This window comes from Hyperoodon ampullatus, assembly GCF_949752795.1.
Source record: "Hyperoodon ampullatus genome assembly, chromosome: 9".
Taxonomy (NCBI): Eukaryota; Metazoa; Chordata; class Mammalia; order Artiodactyla; family Ziphiidae; genus Hyperoodon; species Hyperoodon ampullatus.
The window spans coordinates 11,602,620-11,625,176 of NC_136922.1; the positions used below are offsets into that span (position 1 = coordinate 11,602,620).

General features: G+C 39.8%; 1 protein-coding gene across 1 annotated transcript in view; it reads right to left on the reverse strand.

The window, feature by feature from the left end:
• RELN (reelin) overlaps positions 1-22,557 on the reverse strand; it is a gene marked incomplete at both ends in the record, with an annotated part of 529,938 nt that overhangs the window by 48,613 nt on the left and 458,768 nt on the right. The window contains 6 exons of the mRNA XM_079711605.1: positions 5,163-5,331; positions 9,078-9,327; positions 10,185-10,443; positions 12,704-12,851; positions 14,463-14,683; positions 19,679-19,908. Of these exons, the coding sequence (XP_079567731.1) occupies positions 5,163-5,331; positions 9,078-9,327; positions 10,185-10,443; positions 12,704-12,851; positions 14,463-14,683; positions 19,679-19,908 (1,277 nt within the window). The remainder of the gene's footprint in view (positions 1-5,162; positions 5,332-9,077; positions 9,328-10,184; positions 10,444-12,703; positions 12,852-14,462; positions 14,684-19,678; positions 19,909-22,557) is intronic.

Below are 22,557 nucleotides of genomic sequence, written 5' to 3' on the forward strand. Positions count from 1 at the left end.
GACAAGCTGTATTTATTTCCAGTATCTCACTGAAACTGTTCTTGTGAAGGTCATTGACTATCTCCCTATTGAAAACTCTAGTAAATTTATTGTGAAACTTTCTTCTTCTTGACTCTAGGTAGCATTTGTCACTGATTTGATCTCTCCCTGCTTGATATTCTATTCTCAGTTGGCTTTTGGATACCACGTTATTCTGATTCTCCTACCTCCTTGACTGCATCCTCCTGGTTCCTCTAATAGCTGTTTCTACTCATTCTGCTATTAAATTTAGGGATCCTTTCTTTTTAAATGCTCTCCTCTGGAGAGCTGCTGCAGTTTTACAGCATTGCCCATGACCTCTATGTTCATGCCTTCAAGGTTTATTATCTTCCCATGGGCTCCAGTCTTCATAGCTCTGTCAAAAGGATATTTCCATCACATTTAATTCAGCATCTTTTGATTAAATCTGCCATACTGTCCCTCCTGCAATCAGCTTCAGCTCACTCCTCTCTTCTTCTCACCACTTTCTCAGGCTTCAAACTTTAAAGTCGTCGTTTGATGTGTGCAAGGGAGAAGAAGTTAGTGGCTGAGGTTTATCACTTCTTTCTCTGAAATGTCCTATAATATCTACTTCATCCCCCTTATGTTAGCTGTAGCCCAGACCCTTGTTACCATGTTCAGTCATTATCACAATGCCTTTGTCTTTCTCCTACTTCAGTCTCTCTTTTCTCCCAATTTTTTTTTTTCTTGGAAGAATAGTCTCAGCTCAAAACTCACCATAGTTCATTTTCCCTACAAGTCTAAACCCCTTTGCCTTGCTTCAATGCTTACTATAAATTACCCCAACTCTGCTAACAAACAACTTCCCATAACTGCCAGCTATGAGCTCCCTCTTTAATCAGCAACCTCTGTGCTTCTCCAAGGCTCACATGCCCTGTTCACATTGTTCCCCTAATTTAGGATGTTCTTTCCTTACCCACCTAAGTCCTAGCCATCCTTTGAGGCCAGGGCCCATCCTTTCCCAAATCCCTAACTCTGGCATTCAACACTGTCTCCCATCTCTCAATACCTACAGCATTTCCAGCCCATTCCTCAGTGAAGCTCTAAATTTTACTCAGCATGTATTATTTTTAAGTTGTTTATTTTCCCATAATCAGATTGTAACCTGCTCCAGGGCAGAAACTTAAGATAGCGTCCTACCATTACTACGGGCTCACTCTTGTTAAGTTAACTGAGGCCGATTTCTTAGTCTGACTGAAGTCTGGTGAGACACTTGAGCTACGGTTAACAAATGTGAGTATGTAGTCAACTCATAAAAGTAAAAACGACTTACATTTCATGTTTCATGTTCATGTTTACAATGTCCCAAACACTTCCAGGCACAATCAGCTTTTTTTTTTTTTTTTTTTTTTTTTTTGCGCTACACGGGCCTCTCACTGTTGTGGCCTCTCCCGTTGCGGAGCACAGGCTCCGAATGCGCAGGCTCAGCGGCCATGGCTCACGGGCCCAGCCGCTCCACGGCATGTGGGATCTTCCAGGACCGGGGCACGAACCCGTGTGCCCTGCACTGGCAGGCAGACTCTCAACCACTGTGCCACCAGGGAAGCCCTGATTAGCTTTTTATATGGTAAAAAATATCTTCATTTTTCAGATAAGGAAACTTAAGCTTAGGGACATGAAATGACTTGCTTAGAAGCTCACAGGGCTGAAAAGCGGGAGCCCTCCACTAAACTGCAATGCTTTCTGGTCTTTTTCTTTTCTTTCTTTCTTTCTTTCTTTCTTTCTTTCTTTCTTTTTCTTTCTTTCTTTCTTTCTTTCTTTCCTTTCCTTTCTTCCTTTCTTTCCTGTCTTTCTTTCCTTCCTCCCTCCCTCCCTCTCTCTCTCTCTCTCTCTCTTTCTTTCTTTCTTTCACAAAGATCTAACTTCACCATTGTAAATGGGGAGGATTAGAGACTATGATTCTATCTACCCCAATTTATTTAGGTTTCAACAGAGCAATGTCTGGAGCACAGTGTGATGTATCTTGTGTTTAGTCTCACTGTTGCTTTCCTGATGAAAAGCACCAGCATCCGTTCAGTTTTGCAACTCAGAGACCAGGGAGTCATCTTCAACACTGCCCTGTCCTTCACTGTCCCACATGCATTTCGTCATTAAGCTCAATTTCATTGCCTCCATTTCTCTTGAACTTCTTCACTTCTCTTCATGTCTGCCACATCTTAGTCTAAGCTACCAGCAGTCACTGTCTCTTTAAGGGCCTCCTTACATCTACTCTTATCCTCCCCAATTTGTTCTCCAGTTAGAATAAGCTTTTCTGAATGCAAATCTGATCATGTCTCCCCATCCCCAAGCATTTTAGCAGGCTTCCAGCATCCACATAACAAACCCCTAAATCATTTTCTTAAATTAATTAATTTTTGGCTGTGATGGGTCTTCATTGCTGCACATGGGCTTTCTCTAGTTGTGGCGAGTGGGGTCTACTCTTTGTTGTGGTGTGCAGGCTTCTCATTGCGGTGGCTTCTCTTGTTGAGGAGCACGGGCTCTAGGTGCGCGGGCTTCCTTTGTTTGTGCCTCACGGGCTCTAGAGAGCAGGCTCAGTAGTTGTGGCTCACAGGCTCTAGAGCGCAGGCTCAGTAACTGTGGCACGCAGACTTAGCTGCTCCACGGCATGTGGGATCTTCCTGGGCTCGAAACTATGTCCCCTGCATTGGCAGGTGGATTCTTAACCACTGCACCACCAGGGAAGTCCAACAAATCCCTAAATCTTTAGTACGACCGACTCCCCACGGTCTGACACCATCTTACACCTCACTCCACTTTCTCTCTTGGTGTCTGATCCATTCTATCAGCATCTCAAATATGCCTGCTTCCTCCTACTACAGGGTGTTATCTTTACCTGGAACACTCTTCCCCTTACTCTTCTCCTAGTTAACTCGTATCCTTCCTTCATATCACACTACAGTTATTTTCTCAAGAAAGTGTTCCTTGACCTTCTCGACCAAGACAAATCTCTCTATGATGTATAATCTCTTAGCACCATGCAAGTATCCTCCATCACTTATCAGAGTTGCATTTCATATTTACTTCTCTGATTACTAGTGATTTCTGGTTCATACCTCTTTCTCGCACTAGACTAAAGTTTCCTTGAGGCGGGGCTAAGTTCAGCCTCTCACACGGACCTAGGTAATAATGAAATACTTAAAAAATACTTGTTTAATGAATGGCTTAATGCATGAATAATCACTACTGATGACTACTAGTCATTTCAGTTTGGTTAATGGTTTGATGTCAATGTGTGGACACCCAACCTCGGTTGACTGCTTCCATCACTGTGCCAACAATACGGGGAGCCTAGCTCTGTGGTCACATGATAAGTGAGTGGACAAAGTACAATTGGCACATTGTCACAGTCACTCCTAATTCCTCCTTAGCACATGGCTTTAAGTTGTCAGCATCATGTTTGTTTATAGTGAAGAACTACAAACTAAAATCCTCAGTTCTGTCCTGGCAAATGACATAAACACTGATGTCCCAGTATTTTGCAGATGTTAAGGCAGTAAGTTCAACGCAGAATAAGGAAGCACTGCATTTAAAAAGCAACTGGATGAAAGAGCTGATATGGTATAGATCAGCTATCTTCAGTTTGAGGCAAAGTGCTCTGAGTCTGGCACATTGTTCTAATGATCTTTGGCACATGGCAAAGCACAGTTAGAAGGGGGTCTGGCTTGGGTTCCAGCCATGCTCGTTTCTTTCTGAATTACCCAAAGGGCCTTGTTATATAGCAGTGTTGCCTTTAAGACCATTGTACAACATGAACTTTGAGGGTAATATAATAAACAAACTGCATATTTTCAATATGATTACAAGATGAAATGCATGCTCCTCAGATTTTTCAAATATCATTCGAAAGGGTCAACATTTTTATGGGTATGTGTAAGAGACAAAAGATAGATTAAAAGATGAGGATTCATTATTTTTCTTGAGCAAAAGACTCAAGGGCATAATGACGAGCTGGAGTATATCTTAGAATGTCGCTTATTTGCAAAATGCTACCAAGTTGCTGGGTAATAATTCACAGAATTCATAATGACTTAAAAGACTACCACCTTAATAGAGTTTTTTTTTCTATTTTACTTATTAAGATCGCCTTAATAATTCATGCATGGCAATACCTTTAACGAGCAACAAAATCTCACGTATCTCATTTAAACTTGGCAACTCTGCTGACAGTTGATATAGTCTTGCACCCCTGAGCCAGCAATTGTACAGGAGCCCTAGGCTGTTACTAAGTGAACCCACCCCATTTATGATAATCCCAGGAAAAGTTAAGCCCTAGATGAACGGCTGAATTTTACAATCATTTGCTAGGAAGATTTATTCATTCTTCATTTGTGGGGAGGTGAGACAACAATAATGAGCCCAAACTATAACTCCTGTTCCACAGACTGCATTGCTGGCTTTGCTTCTTTCTTAACGGCAGCAACTGATTACCATTTTCTACTTAGATGGTGAAAAAGATGGTGAAAAGAGAGAGAGGCATGTAACACTATCCCACTAGGCAAGGTGAGTTCTCTGCTTTACTCAAGCAGGAGCGCAAATACACAGCTAGTTTAGACTTAACTTCTCTACCAGCATCTACCAGGCAGTTTTATTAAGACACTGTCATTTCTTAAAGACACAATGAAGGAGCATTTACAATTGTTTTTCACATAAAAGAACGTTCCAGGTGATAATTCTCAAGATACTGTTCAAAATAAAATTTCAAAAGCAGACAGTAATTTTAATACACATTTATATGCTACATCCGTTTATATGATACTGCTATATTTACAGTAGTCTGACTGACAGAAAATAGACTCCATTTAAATCCATTAAGACTTGTTCTTGGCATAGTGACTTAAGTTGGAGAAGCTCACTGAGCTGGCCACTGTTTCCTTTCATATGCCATTTAAAAAAATATCAGAGTTAAAAGTCAGAAAAGGCCTGGATTTAGGGAAAACACAGAACAATGTCACCACAAAAACTGGTTTCTGTTTTACGTATTAAGGTCGCTTTAATAATTCATGCATGGCAATATCATCAACAAGTAACAAAATCTCATGTAACTCATTTAAACTTACTGTGCTGAAATTGGACATGCCAAATTATATCACATTCGGGTTCACTACATGCAGAAACATCCATACCTGGTGTAAGGTGGGAGAGGCAGTGTAATTCTGGTCCATTTGTTGAAAGTATCTGACACCAGGATCCGCTGTAGGTGATAGCGATTGCATTCAACATTGGTAGGCAGACAGTCCCTTACCAATGGGTGCCATGACAATCCAAGGTCTACTGAGTATTCCAACTCAATAGCTGAAACGGGATGCATTATTCTGGTTAGAAATACATATCTGCAGATCCAAGAACCATAATTACTTATGTTTTCATATGTTTTAATTTCAATCAAATATCATTTGATTTTCCCCAAATGTATTTCCTGGTTTTATTTTTTCCTCTGTATATGACTAGTGATTATTTTTAACTTTCCATATTAAAATAATTTTTCTGTTAAGGGGATATGATCAAGTGGAACATAAAGTAACTTTTCCTGAATCACTTCTTATATTGTGAAATTTTCAGAACAATTCTAACAAATCTATTGCTTCACATGCAGTTAAAGCAATAATAATAATAGTTATAATTTATATATATTTATTATTTAATCTAATAGTTATAGGATATATATTGTATAAATACATTATATAAATTAGATATAATTTATGTATTATAATAACTATATTTGGTCTGTTTATTTAAAGGTTAACATACAAATACAGAACGTAGTAACGATATGTTATAATGACTACTTTTTAAATGGTTAAAAATATTGAGCAGCCTTCTCAAAATTTAAGCATTCTATAGAGATCCTGACCAACTTATGCCAAACTTTCTCTGGTACAGGTGAAACTCCTAAGAAACTGACAAATCTCCTTTGCTTATATATCCTGCTTTGTTGTGTTACGGAATATACTGGGAAATCAGACAAGCATAAAGAGGGAGCTGAAGGCCATGTAGTTTGTGCCAAAGCAGGCAGTCAGGCTGTGGGTCTTATGGAAAGAGATTTCTTTCTTCCTTTTCTCTTCTTCCAAAACATTCAACCTATACGCTATGTTTTATATTTCTCTCTCTGGTCCCTTCTTAAGACTTTATAAACTACTTCAGCCCATACCTCCCTACTGAAACTGCCTAAGACCATGATACTCAGTCTTGGCTGCACACTGAAATTGCCTGGGTACCTTTAGAAATTACTGATGCCAAAGTCCCACCTGCAGAGATTGGGATTTCACTCTTCTGGGGCAGGCCAATGTGTTGGGAGCTTTTAAGTTCCCCAAGGGATTCTCCCATGCAGCCAGCGTGGGACCACTCACTGGTCCTGGTAGCCTAAGGTTCCTGGTGGCCTTTTCTAGTTAAATACAATGGCCTGTCTCAGTCTTCATTGTTCTTGCCCTCCCTACAGCCTTGGACATCATTGATGACTCCCTGGTTCTTGAAACTTTGCTTTCTTTTGGAGGACATTATTCTGTATCTCCTGTCTTATTTCCCTCTGACTTCTGTGCTAACTAGCCCAGCTATGGGCATCTTTCCAGACTCCATTTCTGGCCTTCTATTCTACACCTATCTTCCTTGGGCTTCAACTGTTATCTCTGTGCCCAAATCTCCCAATTTTACATCTCAAAATTGATTTTATTCATTCAGAAAATGTTTATTCAGCCTGGCATTGTCCTGGATGCTGGCATACCGTGATGCACAGTATAGACAGAGTTCCTGCTTTCTACACTGCAAGCCCTCCACACTAAAGGATACCACCACTTAAAACTGTTTTCACCAAACTAGAGAAAGACTCATCATTTTCCCTCATAAATAAACATCTCTTCTTAACTACCAAATGTATCAGTGACAATGCTTTTGCACTAGTTTTCTAGGTTCAAAATTTAGAAATTATGTTAGAAATTTTACTCCTTTCTTCTTTACCCTCTATGTTCAACATGTCACCTGGTTTTGAGGTTTGCTGCTTCTTTCCTTTTGGTTTGCAGTGTCTCATACTAGTTTTATACATGCCCTTTATCTTCATGCCACCTAATTCAGGTTTTCATCACTTCCTACAGAGACAACCACTGACACTTTTTTTGTTGGGATTCTTCTCTACCCACCTTCATTGGCTCCTGGGCTAATCTCCTTAAAACCCACCGTGCCACTACCCTGCAATTGTGCCCTCTTTTTTTTTTTGCGGTACGTGGGCCTCTCACTGTTGTGGCCTCTCCTGTTGCGGAGCACAGGCTCCGGACGCACAGGCTCAGCGGCCATAGCTCACGGGCCCAGCCGCTCCGCGGCATGTGGGATCTTCCCGGACCGGAGCATGAACCCATGTCCCCTGAAACGGCAGGCGGACTCTCAACCACTGCGCCACCAGAGAAGCCCTGTGCCCTCTTATTCATGACCTTGTCAAGCACAAATTCCTGTGCCTGCCTTTTAATGCCCTTCTTAATTTGCTGCCAACCCTTCTTGGCCACTTTCCTCTTTCATTTTTTTATTCAGTTCCATCTTTTCAAGAGGTTTACCCAGCCTACAGAAGAAAGCACATGTGACTGGGCTTATGAAGGCAGAGTTTCAGTCCAGGTTCTGCTGCACGCTGACCATGTCATAACTCACCTCCCTGGTCTCTAGCTGACTTCCTAGGCTAACGAGGGAGTGGGTGTCTAGGACCCTAAAGTCCCTATCTGTTTTCAAAATTAGCACTCTACTCTCCTCCGTTAGATGCAAATATTGTCTGTTCAGGCTGGTCTGCTCATGGTTTACCCATGGACCAGGAGAATCCCCGCTTTATGCTGTCAGCCCAGCCTGGGGTGACCTCTCTTCCCCATTCACTCTTTAAATTTCACTCCAACCATCAACGCCCGCTGGAGACTTAGCTTCTTTGTGAAATCTTCCCAAACTTCTTGGACTGGCCATCCATTGGTTATCTCTTCCTCAGCTGAACTCCCATTACATTTTGCATTAGTACCACTCCATACAGCACTGGATTTAGTCATTTATTGGACTCACTTTCTGAAGTATCCCCTCAACTAGACTGTACCTAGTGAAGGCAGGCTGTGTACCTTATACTTTTCCAAGTTCCACCTTTACTGACTAGTTTAGTGTTGACTGATTGAGTCTGAAGTAGACACAGCTCTTCTGGGCTCTTCCTGTTTAGATCTGTCCATTAAATTCAGACTAATGGAAATACGAAAAATCTGGATTTTGCAGGACCTTGGAAGTAACCAAGTTCTCCAGATTTTGGACCCCAAGAATCTAAAACATTCTAGTGTGAACATTCTAGTTTGGATCTCTTGGAAGAATAGTGATACAGGGTGGTGAAAAACCAGAAGGTCCCCAGAATCCTGACAGATCTGCAAATTCCAGTGAAGGGTCCAAGTATGCAGAGATGTCAGTTTTTAGAGCTCCTAAGATAGGCTCGTGTGTGTGTGTGTGTGTGTGCGTGTGTGCGCGTGCACACGTGCGTGTAAGGTCTGCATAACCTAGAAGATGCAAACTCGTCACAATCACAGTGGTTTAGAATATGCTATGACCCACAGTGGCAGAAAGTATCACACAAAATAGGAACAACAAAATTTCATGATTCCTGGGAGATGGAAAGGAGACAATAACTGGACTAATCTAAAGCCCTATGAATTAAAACCCATGTAAATACAAATGTATGTGTAAGTCCTATTGCTTATTCTGACATTCTCTGTATGACGAGAACCCTTTACTTTGTAAATATGATACTTAAAAAATCTGGATTTATAAACAGAGATAAATTGGGGGCTATTGTTTATAAAAAAAGAAGTCTTCATGGACATATGCTTAAAAATAAGCTCACATTCTGAGGCTTTAAAAAATAAACGTCTTAAACTCAATTTACACACAGCATTTTCAAGAACGCAGTTATGTTTTGACTGAAAGCACACTTGTGTTTTACTTACAGACTCCTTGGAGGCGTAGTACAGTCCTTTGACAGAGGCAGCCTTGGATGCCCATTTACACTTCCCTGTCCCTCTACCTGGAAAGGGAATACTTACCATAACAAGAGTCTGTGACCGAGCAGGAGGCGGCAAAATCTATCTGTAGGAATGAATCCTCATTCACAGCAATGTCTGTGGTGACCACATAACGGGTGCTGGCCTTTTCGATGAAGACTAGGGCGTCACCAGTAGAGCCACACACAGGCATCTTGGTGCCTCCGGGGTGAAGCAGCCATTTCCTACTGTCCAGAGTTGTGAAATCATCCTCCAAGACTGTATTACCAGAAATATTTCCCCCAATAAGAATCTGAAATATATTTTTTAAAAAACAACTTTTCAATTTGTTTTCGAGATAGGAGAAAGTTCATTTCTTTTTGTTTGTTTGTTTTTATCTGTCAGATTGCTCAGAACTGGCATGATACAGCGAGCATAATGTTAGAGGGCCTTTCAGAATGCTCCTGTTTATGTGGCCTGCTTGCCCACCTGGCAAAAAGCTACAGAAACAAATTGAAAGACTGACAAAACCATTCACAGCCTTCATGGGCCAAATTGTGCCTTTGGAAACTACATGTACCCAAGCTGGGAACGCACTGTTTGGCTTACATTATTTTCCATGTAAAATTTCTATTTAAGGACAGTTGTACCCTAAGGCATTTCAGTTCCAATTCTTTGCATGGATTCTACCGTTTGTTAACAGGTTCTTTGAGTTCTATTTGATATGCATATGATTATGTATGAAGATCCTTTAGAACTGCCCATAAGGATGTTAGGGAGATTTATTTATTTTTTCTTTAAAGGCTAGGAAAGAGGACTGGGCAACTACTGCATGTGGCACCAATGCTAATTTGCACATTTTCCTTTTCAGAGAATTATAGCCTTGTATCACGCTGGATAAGGTCCCTCTATCCATATGGCAGAATCCTCTATGAGCAGAACCTGGGCCTTCTGTTGCGTCGTTTGTTTTTATAGGCTCAGGCAGTTGAAGGAATAGAAAAGGAAAGGAACCTAAATGCCACATCTAATCTAGCCGTGTGCCCTTGGGTAAGTCACCCAACTGTGGGTACTGGGCTTCCTCTACTGAGCGAGGGGTTGGACTCACCGCTTTCTAAAGCCATATTTATCTCAAGTGACAACATTGTAACAGTTAATCCTGAAGGGACTGACCTGGTCGATTACCCAGGGACTGTAGAAGTGCCCATTTTCAGATGGTTGCCACCAGCGGAGACGTGAAGAAGCAGAACGGGCTTTCAAAGGTATCTCCAGGGCTATGTACCTGCCCACGTTGCTGGAGTTGCTGAAAAGGAACTCTTGAAGGAGACTCCACGAGAGGCCACCGTCGAGAGAATATTGTAGAAGCACAGGTTGGCTCCTGGGGTCTGGAACACCTTTACCACATCCCAGTCTCATGAAGAACTGCACAAATCTGATACGAGTAAAATCTACTGTAGACTTTTACTGGAGTGAAAATTCACACCATTGACAAAAGACAAGGGCACAGGATCATAGGGGGAATGTACAGCTTTAATGAATATCATGATTTAACAAACGTCCGAAGCAACTGTTTCAAAGCCTGACTTCCCTTTTTAATGTGAAAGGGAGTTAATAAAATGTAAGTCTGAAAAAGGCTACTCTGTACCCATATTTCTATTTGGCACCCCTCCAGAGGGGAGAGTCTGAGGGAAGTGAGCATTCACTGCACCCTCTTGCTATTCTATAAGAAGATGGGGGGGTCCAAAGGCTGTCCAAGTGTGGGAGTGTGTATTGCTATCTATTCAAGATAAATTCGTATCCTTGTCCTTAGTATCTGAAACTGGAAGAATGTAATCGATGTAGTTTATGCCGTTTATTGGCAAAATCATCCATTCCCTGGTTTTACCAGTAGTTTTCCAGATCTCATATTGTTGGTTTTGTGAGACACATTGAAATTCACCAGTTGTAGCACCTCTCTGTGAAAGGCCAGGCATCTTTTGAAAGAGGTGTGTCAAACCTGAGCCTCTTTTCTGTCTTTTGTGCCGGGGGCAGGAGAACATGAGAGTGGGGTGGTGGTGGTGGTGGGCTGTGCCAGGCTCTGACTGTTGCTGGGTCTGGGATGGATGATACTGGCCATCGAGAACTGTGGCAGTCAGCCAGTGGCAGTCTTCCCAGCTGGCAGGGAGGTGGACAGAGTGGCAGCAACCAGCTGGGGTGCCAGTGAAAACCAGCTCACATGTTACCTTTGGCAGGCGAGATGCTGATGCCTGGTCTGGCCGCTGTGCTAGCTGGTAATGCAGAATGAATTTCGTATGCAACCCAACACACATACCCAATTATGGATGCATGTCAAACCTATGAAATATATTGGGGCTTACAGTAAAAGTTAGCAGTTCCATATATAAAATCATGCACTCTTCATGGGTTCCTCCCCTCCCCCATCTCCACTAACTGGGCATTCATTTACCTCATAACCCTGAGAAAACTGGGATTTTATATGGAGGTCAATATATGCAAATCTTACACAGCATGCTACTGAGATGAGATAAATAATGGAGCTTTTAACATTGGATTAATGACAAAAATACATGGTTAGTGCCTTGTGAAGTTTATATCTATGAAAACAATAATCATTTACAGAGAAACACTTTTAGCACATTGTCTACTTGTATTGGGAAAATGTTTATATTAATTTATAGATAAACCATGTTAGAATTATTTGGAAAAATCTAATAATTTCTAAGTTAGAGAACTCAGCTGCCAGTGATACATCTTAAATAAAGAGAAACAAACTACATGCATTAAAATAGGATGGAGATAAATAAAATCTTGCTTTCTGTAACTGTAAAATTATTATCTCATAGATAGAGTTGTATTTTCTATGAAGCACGATCAAATTTAGAATTCAATAAATGAAAGACTTAGGAGGAAGAAGAGGATAAATATGTTACAGTGTATGTTAAGATACTCTGAAATGTTTCAAAAGATGAAACATGATTTCTTTGTTCACTGGCAAAAGTAGGTCAGGGTCCCATTTTATACATGTTAAACTGTATTTTCTATTTTACTGGCTAAGTTTTTGGCTCATCAAATGATCAAGGGATACACATCTTGACAGGACATAATCCTCTGAGCCAGTTTAAAATGTTTGTTTCTGAGTGACTGTGCTCAATTTAGAAAATGAGTGCTTTGAATGTATGAGCAAATCATTGGAAAGAAATGCTTATAAACAATAAGGCTACACTTTAGATGTTCTTAAATTGCTAATGGATATAAAATTAACTGAATAATTTGTGGATGTATTGTATTTCAATTAAGCTTTCTCCTAAGAATGGTAAATAACTTCTACATAGTCCAAGTGCTAATGAAAAGTATTCTGTAGAAGGTGGATAAAGAAGATGTAACATTACTTTCTTGAAGTTAAAGTGAGTTAAACGTTGTCATTTCCTGGTCATCCACCATGTAGAAGACCAGGTATAAGCCTCTGTCCATTTAGCTGTGTTTCATTTCTGATCCAGTTATTGTTCAAATCTCTCTCAGTTTTAGAATGGAAATTATATAAATTGTGTCTTAATGGAGTCTTTGACAAGAGAGAAGCTCAGCATTTACAATGGAAGGCCTTGTCCTTGAGATCTCTGTTTCTTTCGGATTTGATTATGTTCTGCTACTTTATATTACAAGGTGGCTCTTCAACAGCGTTTAAAAATGATTACCTAGCATGTGATAAATCCAGATCTCGTGTCATCAACATGCGTAAGCCATCTTCATTGAAAAAGAGGTTGTTTCCACTGGAAAGGATTCCACACTTCCGAGATGGCTTTCCACCACTCATTAATAAGAATCTATCAGATTCTAGCTGACCTGAAAAAAGTGGAAAATGTGGTTTACCTATGACCCCAAATACAGTCATATTATTTTTTTAAAGGAATATAGTAAGTGCTTTGTGCAGTTTTAAAATATGAAGTCATGAATATTGAAGCCATATATTTGGGGGATAAGAAGCCTCTTCAACATTTTAGCTTGTTTGAACTGTTTCACGTTGGCTGTATGATTTAAGGGTCCACATGACAGAGGGAGGAGGCTTTTCCTGAGTATCTACGGTCCAGCCAAATTGTTCCCTCCTTCTGTTCCTCTGCACTGCAAAAAAAGACACTGGCTAGTCAGAGTGGTTCAGCCCAAAATTAAAAAAGGGTAATGAGATCTTTCCACTGGCCTCTTCACTGTGTCCTTGCTACTGAGAGGACAGTATCAAGCCAGTGTTATATAATATTTAAAAACCCACAATTTTAATGGGAGAAATTTCAGTATAATTTAATATTTCCTATTAAATAATGTCTTTCAAAACCAGCTTGCCAATCTCTTTAGATATTCACCTTAGATCTAATTTACTTTTTTGATTGTGGTAAAATGCATATAACATAAATTTTGCCATTTTTGCTATTTTAAAGTTAATGATTCAATGGCTTTCAGTACATTCACAATGTTGTAAAACCACGTTGTGTTGTGCTAACTAGCTCCAGAATTTTTTCATCACCATAAAGAAAACCTTGTACCCATTAAGCAGTTACTGCCCATTTCACCCTCACCCAGCCCCTGGCAACCACTAATCTCCTTTCTGTCTCTATGGATTTGCCTATTTTGAGTGTTTCATAAAAATGGAATCATGGCATGTGGGCTTTTGTGTCTGACTTCTTTCTCTTAGTATAATGTTTTCAAGGTTCATCTATATTATAGTATGTATCAGTATTTTATTCCTTTTTATGGCTGAATAATATTCCATAGTATTGATATACCTAAACCTAATTCTAAAATATATCTTAAAACCATAGATATATTATAAAAAAATTTACAGACAACTTGGGAAAAAGAAAAAAATTTTTAATCCTACTATCCTAACAGAGATAGCTATTACATTTATTTAAGACTTTCTCTTGTGAGAATGTTTTTCCAGTATTATCAGAAAGCATATCCAATGGATATACAATTAACTATGAATAATTTCAATCATTAGAGCACATACATTTTTCTACTTTGTCACATATCTTCATATATAATGACATTAGATTCTAGGTATAACTGAGGTGCATAAAGTGACAAAAGGCTGCATAATGAGTTGGTGATAAAGCAATGACAAGAATTTATATTTCTGGAAACTTGCTCCTCCTACCCAAGATTAACCCTCTATAGATATTTTCCAAAATTATCATTGATCAGAAATTACATGTGATAGAAAAAAATGGCTAAACTAGCCTTAGTTCTTCTCAATTATGGTCTTGTTCACTCTCACTGACCATTGTTTCAAGAATGGAACCCTATGAAATTCAGAACTAAATGAAGGCTTGGGTGGTCCCAAACGTAATGATAAATAAAGAAATATCAGAGTAGAACTTAATGATTACTTCTACATTACAAATTGTGCTTAATGTATAAGTTCGTTCACAAAGCTACATAGATTTTATATGAAGACATTACCTTCAAAATCATCCTTGAGAAAATCAGGATTTTTGGTGCTTATTTTACAGGTTGGACCTGAGTAGCCAGGATCACATATACACTTGGTTCCATTGATACAACTCCCGTGTCCGTTACACATCTCTTCACATTGGGGACCGATATAAACATTATCAATGGCCCATGTCACTGGCTGAGAGCCAGCAGGATAAAATCCTTGGTACCATCTGAAACGCACAGATCTGGAAAAGAGATACAAGCCCTTCAAAGTCTAATCAACACATTAATCTAAGTAAGCACATCTGATCAATGAGCAGTGGGCAGTTACTACCTCTGCACCACACTCAAGAAGTACAAAACATGATTCAACATTTCAGGACCATAAACTCCATTCCTCAAACTCCAGGATTTTGCCAATAAAGTTCCTGCTTTCTATAAGCCCTTTCCAATCCTATCACTATGTCAAAATTCCACTTGAGCTTCCACCTTTTTCAATATTGATTTTTCTTGGTAATGATTTTTCCATTAAATACTGTCTATGTTCTACATAGCTAATCTTTTTTTAATGGAGGTAAAATTCACAAAGTATAAAAGTAATAATTAACCATTTAAAGTGTACAATTTGGTGGTGTTTAGTACCTCCACAGTGTTAGCCAGCTCTCACCTCTATCAAGTTCTAAGACACTTTCATCACCCCAAAGGAAACCCTGTGCCCATTAAGTATTCTCCCCTACACCCAGCCCCTGGCAACCACTAATCTGCTTCCTGTCTCTGTGGATTTACCTATTCTGGATATTCCATATAAATGGAATCATATGCTATATGAGCTTTAATGTCTGGCTTTAGTCACTTATCCTAATGTTTTCAGGGTTTATCCATGTTGTAGCAAGTATAAGAATTTCATCCTTTTTTATGACTGAATAATATTCAATTGTATGGTGATATCAACTTTATTTATCCATTCGTCAGTTGATGGACATTTGTTTTGTTTCCACCTTTTGGCTATTGTGAATAGTGCTTCTGTGAATATTCGTGTACAAGTATTTCTTTGAATACCTGTTTTCAATTTTTTTTTGTAGAATCATAGTGAATTTGCTGGATCATATGGTAAATAACTCATCCTTTAATTTCTCTCTCTTCCATAATTTTGATGGAATTTCCATTATTATAGTTATCACAGCTGGAGGTATTTAGAAGCACACCTATTTGCCTCATTGGTTAGAGCTCCTAGAGGCCAATGCTCATACCTCTTTCTTTTTTGCACCCTTTTACGGTGCCCAGTACAGTGTTTCACACATAGCAGATGCTCAATTAATGTTTCTTGAATGTCATTTGTTATGGAAAGCCTTAAAAGGCAAACTAGGGTGTTTTGGATTTTATCCTATTGGCCATAAAAAGTCCCAAAAGATTATTTTAAAGAGAGGAGTGACAAAGTCAGATTTATTTTTAGTTCAGTGTCTCTTATTTCTTAATTTCTTTTTAAATGCAACACAGTTTTCCTTTTTACTTGAAAGATGATTGTCCTATCATGTTGCTGACGATAAGTTAGCTCCTTAGAAATAATCTACATATTTAGGTAGCAGGTCAGAAATAGTTGAGTATATTTTATTATGTACAAAACTCAGTTCAAAGAAAATAGACTTTATTTCAGAGGAGCTAGATATAGAGATGGCATGTGCACTCATATTTGTACCCTGTGAATCTATCCAATCTTCAATTATATAGAAACCAAATTCAGAGTAGTTCTTTTTATTTGAGAAACAGAAATTAGAAGTCAGTATTAGAAGCATTTACTAGACTTCTAAAGTTTAGCAGATAGTAAAGCAGATGGAGTCAAGTTCCCACATATAATTTTAACCCTAATTTCATTGTTTATATCGACTCCAACTATGTTAAGATGCCCCCAAAATGCCAGTTCATAATTAACTTTTATTTTCTAATACTTGTCAGAGTTTAGTCTTGGCAAGAAGCACTTCCTACCTTTTGAACTTTCGGTCTGCTGAGCTGAGAGAAACGGCTGGAGTTTTCCTTTGAACAAAGCCTACGTCGATTTTGTTTGAACTTCTTATTTATTCAAATGTTCTGAATATAAATGAACCACCTTGGTTGGATATTTATTATTGTTCACCTGCCTTGACATAGAAACTGCAGGCACTATGATAAATGGACTGAAGGGTCTGGTTTCACTGTGGTTCCCAGTCTGCTGAAATCTTATTTTGAAAATTTCTCACTGCCACCCTCCCTAGTGAATGTCAGCATCTGTTCTCCCAAGCCAGTGGTATTCAAAAGAATCTGTTTTTTTAATGTAAACTTAAAATTTCAAGCACACAGCAGTGTTTTCATTAAATAGGGGTTTTGGGTGACTCATTATGAAATTGCATAAAGCAAAAGCAATTAGCAAGTTTTAAAGACAAAAAGACTCTAAATGAAAAAGACACAAGGGTGATGTGAATAAAATTCGATGGAAGCTCAATTCTTATGCTTCAAATGTGAATTGACTATATGTAAAGGCAAGAAACAGCCATTTCTGCACCTGAAACATTTAGTATAGTTTTTTGGTACCTAGTGTCCTGTGAGTGCACAGAAAAAGGCAATTTAAACACAGGTAATATATTTTTTTTAGCATGTAGCACTTGTGCCATTATTATGTACCATGCTGAATACAAACCAAGGAATGGTTCACTGAGTTGGAGAAAATTTAACTTTTGCCTTCCAGCAATTCATGCCTGTGTGGGTCTTAAGAAGAGTGCTAATTGTTTTCCTGAAACAAGGACTAGACAACACTTCTAAGGCAAATTCTTCTCTTTGCAGAAGCAGTTGAAGGCAGTTTGAAAGGTAGGTTTACACCACTGTGAGAGTAGGCATGCCTCCTTAACAGATTTCCTTTCCTTTCATAGAAATGAAAATCACATGGAGTGTAAATAACATGATGGTTTAAGTTCTGTACCTTTATAATTAGAGGAGGTATATTTTAAACTGACTCCCAATACACCAGTCAGTGAAAATACAGATGTCCGCATTTCTCTCGTTCAAATTACATCTCCATGCCTTAAGTGTAAGCACAGCCTGGTGGACAAAGCCAACTGGTAATGATGCAGGCTCCATGATCCTGGAGCACTGTCCTGGGGTGGGTAGCTTCAGTTAGTACCTCTGGTTGGCAGTGACTGTATATCATACGCCTTTAAATCGGATTATTTTCACGTGGGAACTTGCGGAAGCAAGTCTCAGTTGTGAAGACAATCTAAAATCATGGCCTTCACCCTATCTTTAGGGTTGTTTTCTATTTAACCTAATTCTTAGCTGAACAACTGGAAGAAATTAGTGGTCCACTAAAAAGGAAACCTGGAGCTTTTCACAGTACCATAATGATCATGGGTATTGGTCAAAGGAGCCGAAGTGATTGTTTATCCAGCCATTTTCCCCTGACTGCACTGCCCATAAGCACAGATTTTTGGCATTTATGTTTCTGTTGCAACGCTTGGCCTTCTGGCTGTAGCTGATTTGCTCAGATGTTCTTTTCTAGAAATGTAGAATTAAGAGTTCCAGAAAATGAGAGCTGGAGTTTGCTGACTGACGTTAATATAGCATGATAAAAAGGAGGATCACGAACTCCTTTTGCTGATGTCCCCAAACCTCCTGAGTGAAGTCCATGCTCTTCCCCAGTATTTTTCTAATAAGTTCTTCCACTTTTTCGGTAAGCCTCTTTATATTTCTTGCAACATATGATCTTAAATAACACAACTGATTTTGGATAAAAAGGTTTTCCTCAGCTATTTCCCCCTGCTCAATTCTGCTATAGACAAGTTCACACCCCACCCCCGAACACCCCAATAGCAGCTTTCCAGTTGTGCTGGCTGAGTCTACAGCTCTATTTATTCCTGGTCTTCAGAGAGTCTCCTTGCCTCCTCAGCTGTCACTTCTAAAGAATCTTGAGGAGAAGGGATTCCCTGGTGGTGCAGTGGTTGGGGGTCCGCCTGCCGATGCAGGGGACACAGGTTCATGCCCCGGGCCCGGAGGATCCCACGTGCCGCGGAGCGGCTGGGCCCGTGAGCCATGGCCGCTGAGCCTGCGCGTCCGGAGCCTGTGCTCCGCAACGGGAGACGCCACAACAGTGAGAGGTCTGCGTACCGCAAAAAAAAAAAAAAAAAAAAAAAAATTTGCTAATGATATGATGAGGAGTGAATGGATTTATGTTCAAAGAGAATGAAAACTTTTGAAGATTCACTTTCACCCTTTTGGAAAAGTACTAGGTGTTAGTAGTTTTGCTTTAAGACTCAAGACTTCTAATTATGCTGAGTTTCACATCAGGAATGTAAATCTATCTCTATTTGAAAGTATGATATTAGTACTTCCTTCTTTTTTTGGCATACCCTTAAGGGTTGTTGTTTTTTTTTTTTTTTTTGCGGTGACGCACAGGCTCAGTGGCCATGGCTCACGGGCCCAGCCGCTCCGCGGCATGTGGGATCTTCCCGGACCAGGACACGAACCCGTGTCCCCTGCATCAGCAGGCGGACTCTCAACCACTGCACCACCAGGGAAGCCCCTACCCTTAAGTTTTTATTCTGAGAGTAAAGACAAATTCTGAGGCAGACTGCTTTGCTGACTTCCTCTCTTTGTTCACTTATACTGTTAGTTTTATTTTTTTGAACTATACTTTTCATTCCTATTGGAATTGAAGTCCTTTATCTCCAAATAGCTTTTCAACAGAATAGTCAAATATATGTAACAAGAATGTTGAGAAAGGTTGAAAAAGTAGAAATGCCTGGGGAAAGAGCGCTAACAAATTTTTTTTTATGAGACACCTGGAATATTCTGTGGGCTTCCATCCTCCATATGTGCCCTCTCCTTGCATGAAAGACTTAGGCAGATGTTCGAAAGTAAAAATTCTAACTGCATTTATATTGTGCGGTAGGCGGCAGAAGGGAGACGGATTATAACACTAGGGGAAAACCATATTTCTGTTGCTTCCTAATTGATCTAATAAAGACCCATGGGGATATGAACCCCAGGAGGGGGTGCTGCCCAGGGTGTGCTCCTTTAAATCTATCTTCAAACTATGAATTAGTAGTATGTCAGTGCAGTTCGTATGTTTTAAACATCCACTGATCTACTTTCAGTGGAGAACTGAGGAAGAAATGTAAAGTGAAAATTTCCCTGATAAAGTGGCAAGGCAACCATGACATCACGGAGAAAACTGTGAAATGAGAAGAACATGGTGCAAAGCAGCAGGTCCTTACCCGCAAAGGTGCAGCTTCCCAAAGTGCACAACCTCCCTCCTCCAGCCCTGGGTGGTCCCCGCGTAGTAGGTGCTGCTTGGGTGGTGCTCCGTGGAGCACAAAGAGCTGACATGGCTGCTGCTGTGGTAGCAGAGAGGGAGCAGCAGGTGCCAGGTCGCCCCAAAGTCCCTGGAAAATTCCAGTCTGACCGGATCAGCAGAGGAGCTATCAGTTGAGCATCCGACATTGATCTTGGTGAAGAAGAAAAAAATGATACAGATTACCTCAGAGCAACCAGCCTTGAAATGATTCACCACTTCATGATTTTCTCGAGAGTCCATTTTCCTGGGAACTGTCTTGCTGAAATACTTAACACCATGAAATTCTGTTTTGCCTGAGTAATACTGCATATTACTTTTAAATAATACTTTTTCATAAAGAACCTCAAAGGGCCTCATGAAAAATTTACTTTCCCTCATTTTATAAAAAGCTAGGAAGTGAATAAGGCAGAGGTTGGCAGGGAATTCCATATTTTACCTTTAGCCCACTTTCACTGCCAAGCCAAGCAAATCGTAATGAAAAGACTGCTTCCCTAATTCTAACCGTTAGCTTTTTTTCAGACTGCTGGAGGGAAATAAGCCCTTCTACTTTCCTTCTTGTGATACCTTCAAATAATCCCCAAAGTTCTGCACATAGAGAATCTTCAGTATGTTTTCAGTCTTAGAACAAAATACAATTATTGTCACTATTTCCCTGGCATAGGGAGAATATTCTCAGAAAGACCTTTTTAACTATTAGGGAAATAACCACTCCATTCCTTTTTCACACTTTCAAGTGAATTAAACTAAAACTTAAATAAAGTATGTGATTCTTCCTATGAAAAAAATTTTCCCACTTCCAACTGGGGTCAACATTTTCTTGCTGTCAGAGCAACCAGATATATTTATACAATATTTGTTGTTGTTGAACTTACTCCTCTTACCTTCTCATGAGTAAACTATTGACATTTGATAAACTTTTCAGCTATAGGCATTTTTCTCTACCTAGATTCTTCTGCTAACAGAACTCTTGAAAGGGCCACAGGGATTACTTTTTATTAACATTTAAAGCATAAGTGTTAGAAAACATAACAGAAGGTTATATAAGTAACTTAAAATAAAATCAGAAAATATAACAGAAAGCTTAAAATAGATAGAGAATAATTTCTCTACTAAGGCATCATTTGGTCTCTGACTTTAAGATGAAAGAAACAGCTCTAATTTAGAGGATGCAGACAGTTAATCTAGAGCAAATATTCAAGATTTTTGTTGATGAAATTAGGCACTGCCCAATGGTTGGTATAGATTTCAGCTATGAAACAAGTATCTTCAAAAGTTAATGGGGCCCTCCCGGAAGGCCTCGGGGCACAGCGGTCCCGCCCCCTGTGCCCAGAATGGAGCCCGCGTTTCCGCAGAGCTGGAACTCCTGGCTCGGGGTCTCTTCCCTCCGCCGTCACTGAACTGCCCCGGAGCCTGAGGGGAGGGCAGCCTCACTGAGGCTGCCGGCTCTGGAGGGGCCCCAGCAGCCGAAGCAGCAACAGTCCTGGGGACCACGGGCTGGATCACTCATCCTGGGTTAAGCCAGCTGCCATGTCATGAGGACACTCAAGCAGCCCTAAGGAGAGATCCATGTGGCAAGGAACTGAGGCCTGCTACCTACAACCACGTGAGACATGAAAAAATGTTCAACATCAAGAATTATTAGGGACATGCAAATTTAAACTACAAAAAGGTATCACCTCACACTAGCCTGAATTGCCATCAGAAAAAAATGTCTGCAAACAATAAATGCTGAATGGGTTTCCGAGAATGGGTACCCTCTTATGCTGTTGCTGGGATGTAAACTGGTAACAGCCACTAATCAGAACAGAATGAAGTTGCCTTTAAAAGGTAACAATTGAGCTACCATATGATCCTACCGAACCATTAATGGGCCTATAACCCAAGAAGACCAGAATTCAGAAAGACACAGGCACCCAAACGTGCACTGCAGCGATATTTACAATAGCCAGACATGGATGCAACCAAAATGTCCATCTACAGATGAATGGACAAAGAAGAAGTGGTCCATGTACACAATGGAATATTAGCCATGGAAAAGATGAAACAATGCCATTTGCAGCACCACAGATGAGCCTAGAGATAATCATACTACGTAAAGTAAGTCAGGAAAAGAAAGACAAATATCCGGTGATATCATTTACTAGTGTTATCTAAAAATTGATACCCATGAACATATTTCCATAGAGAAAGGCCCGTACAGACTTAGAAAAAGGTGAAAGGAATGGAAAAATTAGGATATTGGGGTTAACATGCATTTAATAATTCATATAAAATATATAATCAAGAAGGACCTACTGGATGCCAAGGGAGGTCTACTCAACGCTCTGTTAATGACCAACATGGGAAAGAGTCTAAACCTGATTAGATATATGTACACGTATGAATGAACCAGATTCTGTACACCTAGAACAAACACAACATTGTAATCAAATTTATTCCGATAAGAAATAAAAATTAAACAAGAAAAAGAAAAAAAAAAGTTAATGGGAATCCCCTGGCAGTCCAGTGGTTAGGACTCCATGCTACCACTGCAGGGGGCATGGGTTCTATCCCTGGTTGGGGAACTAAGATCCCTCATGCCATGTGGCATGGCCAAAAAAAAAAAGTTAATACTATAGAACCCTAGCACAGTGTACCTTTGGTTCTGCTGATTTTATCTAAGCTTTTGAAATATATAAACGTTTTTCTTTTATACATTATTAGTTTGCTGTCTTGAAAAATATACGGAGTCCGTGAATATTAATGAAATACCCAGAAATTATAAGAAACAGTATAGTATTATTTTATCTATAAAATTCA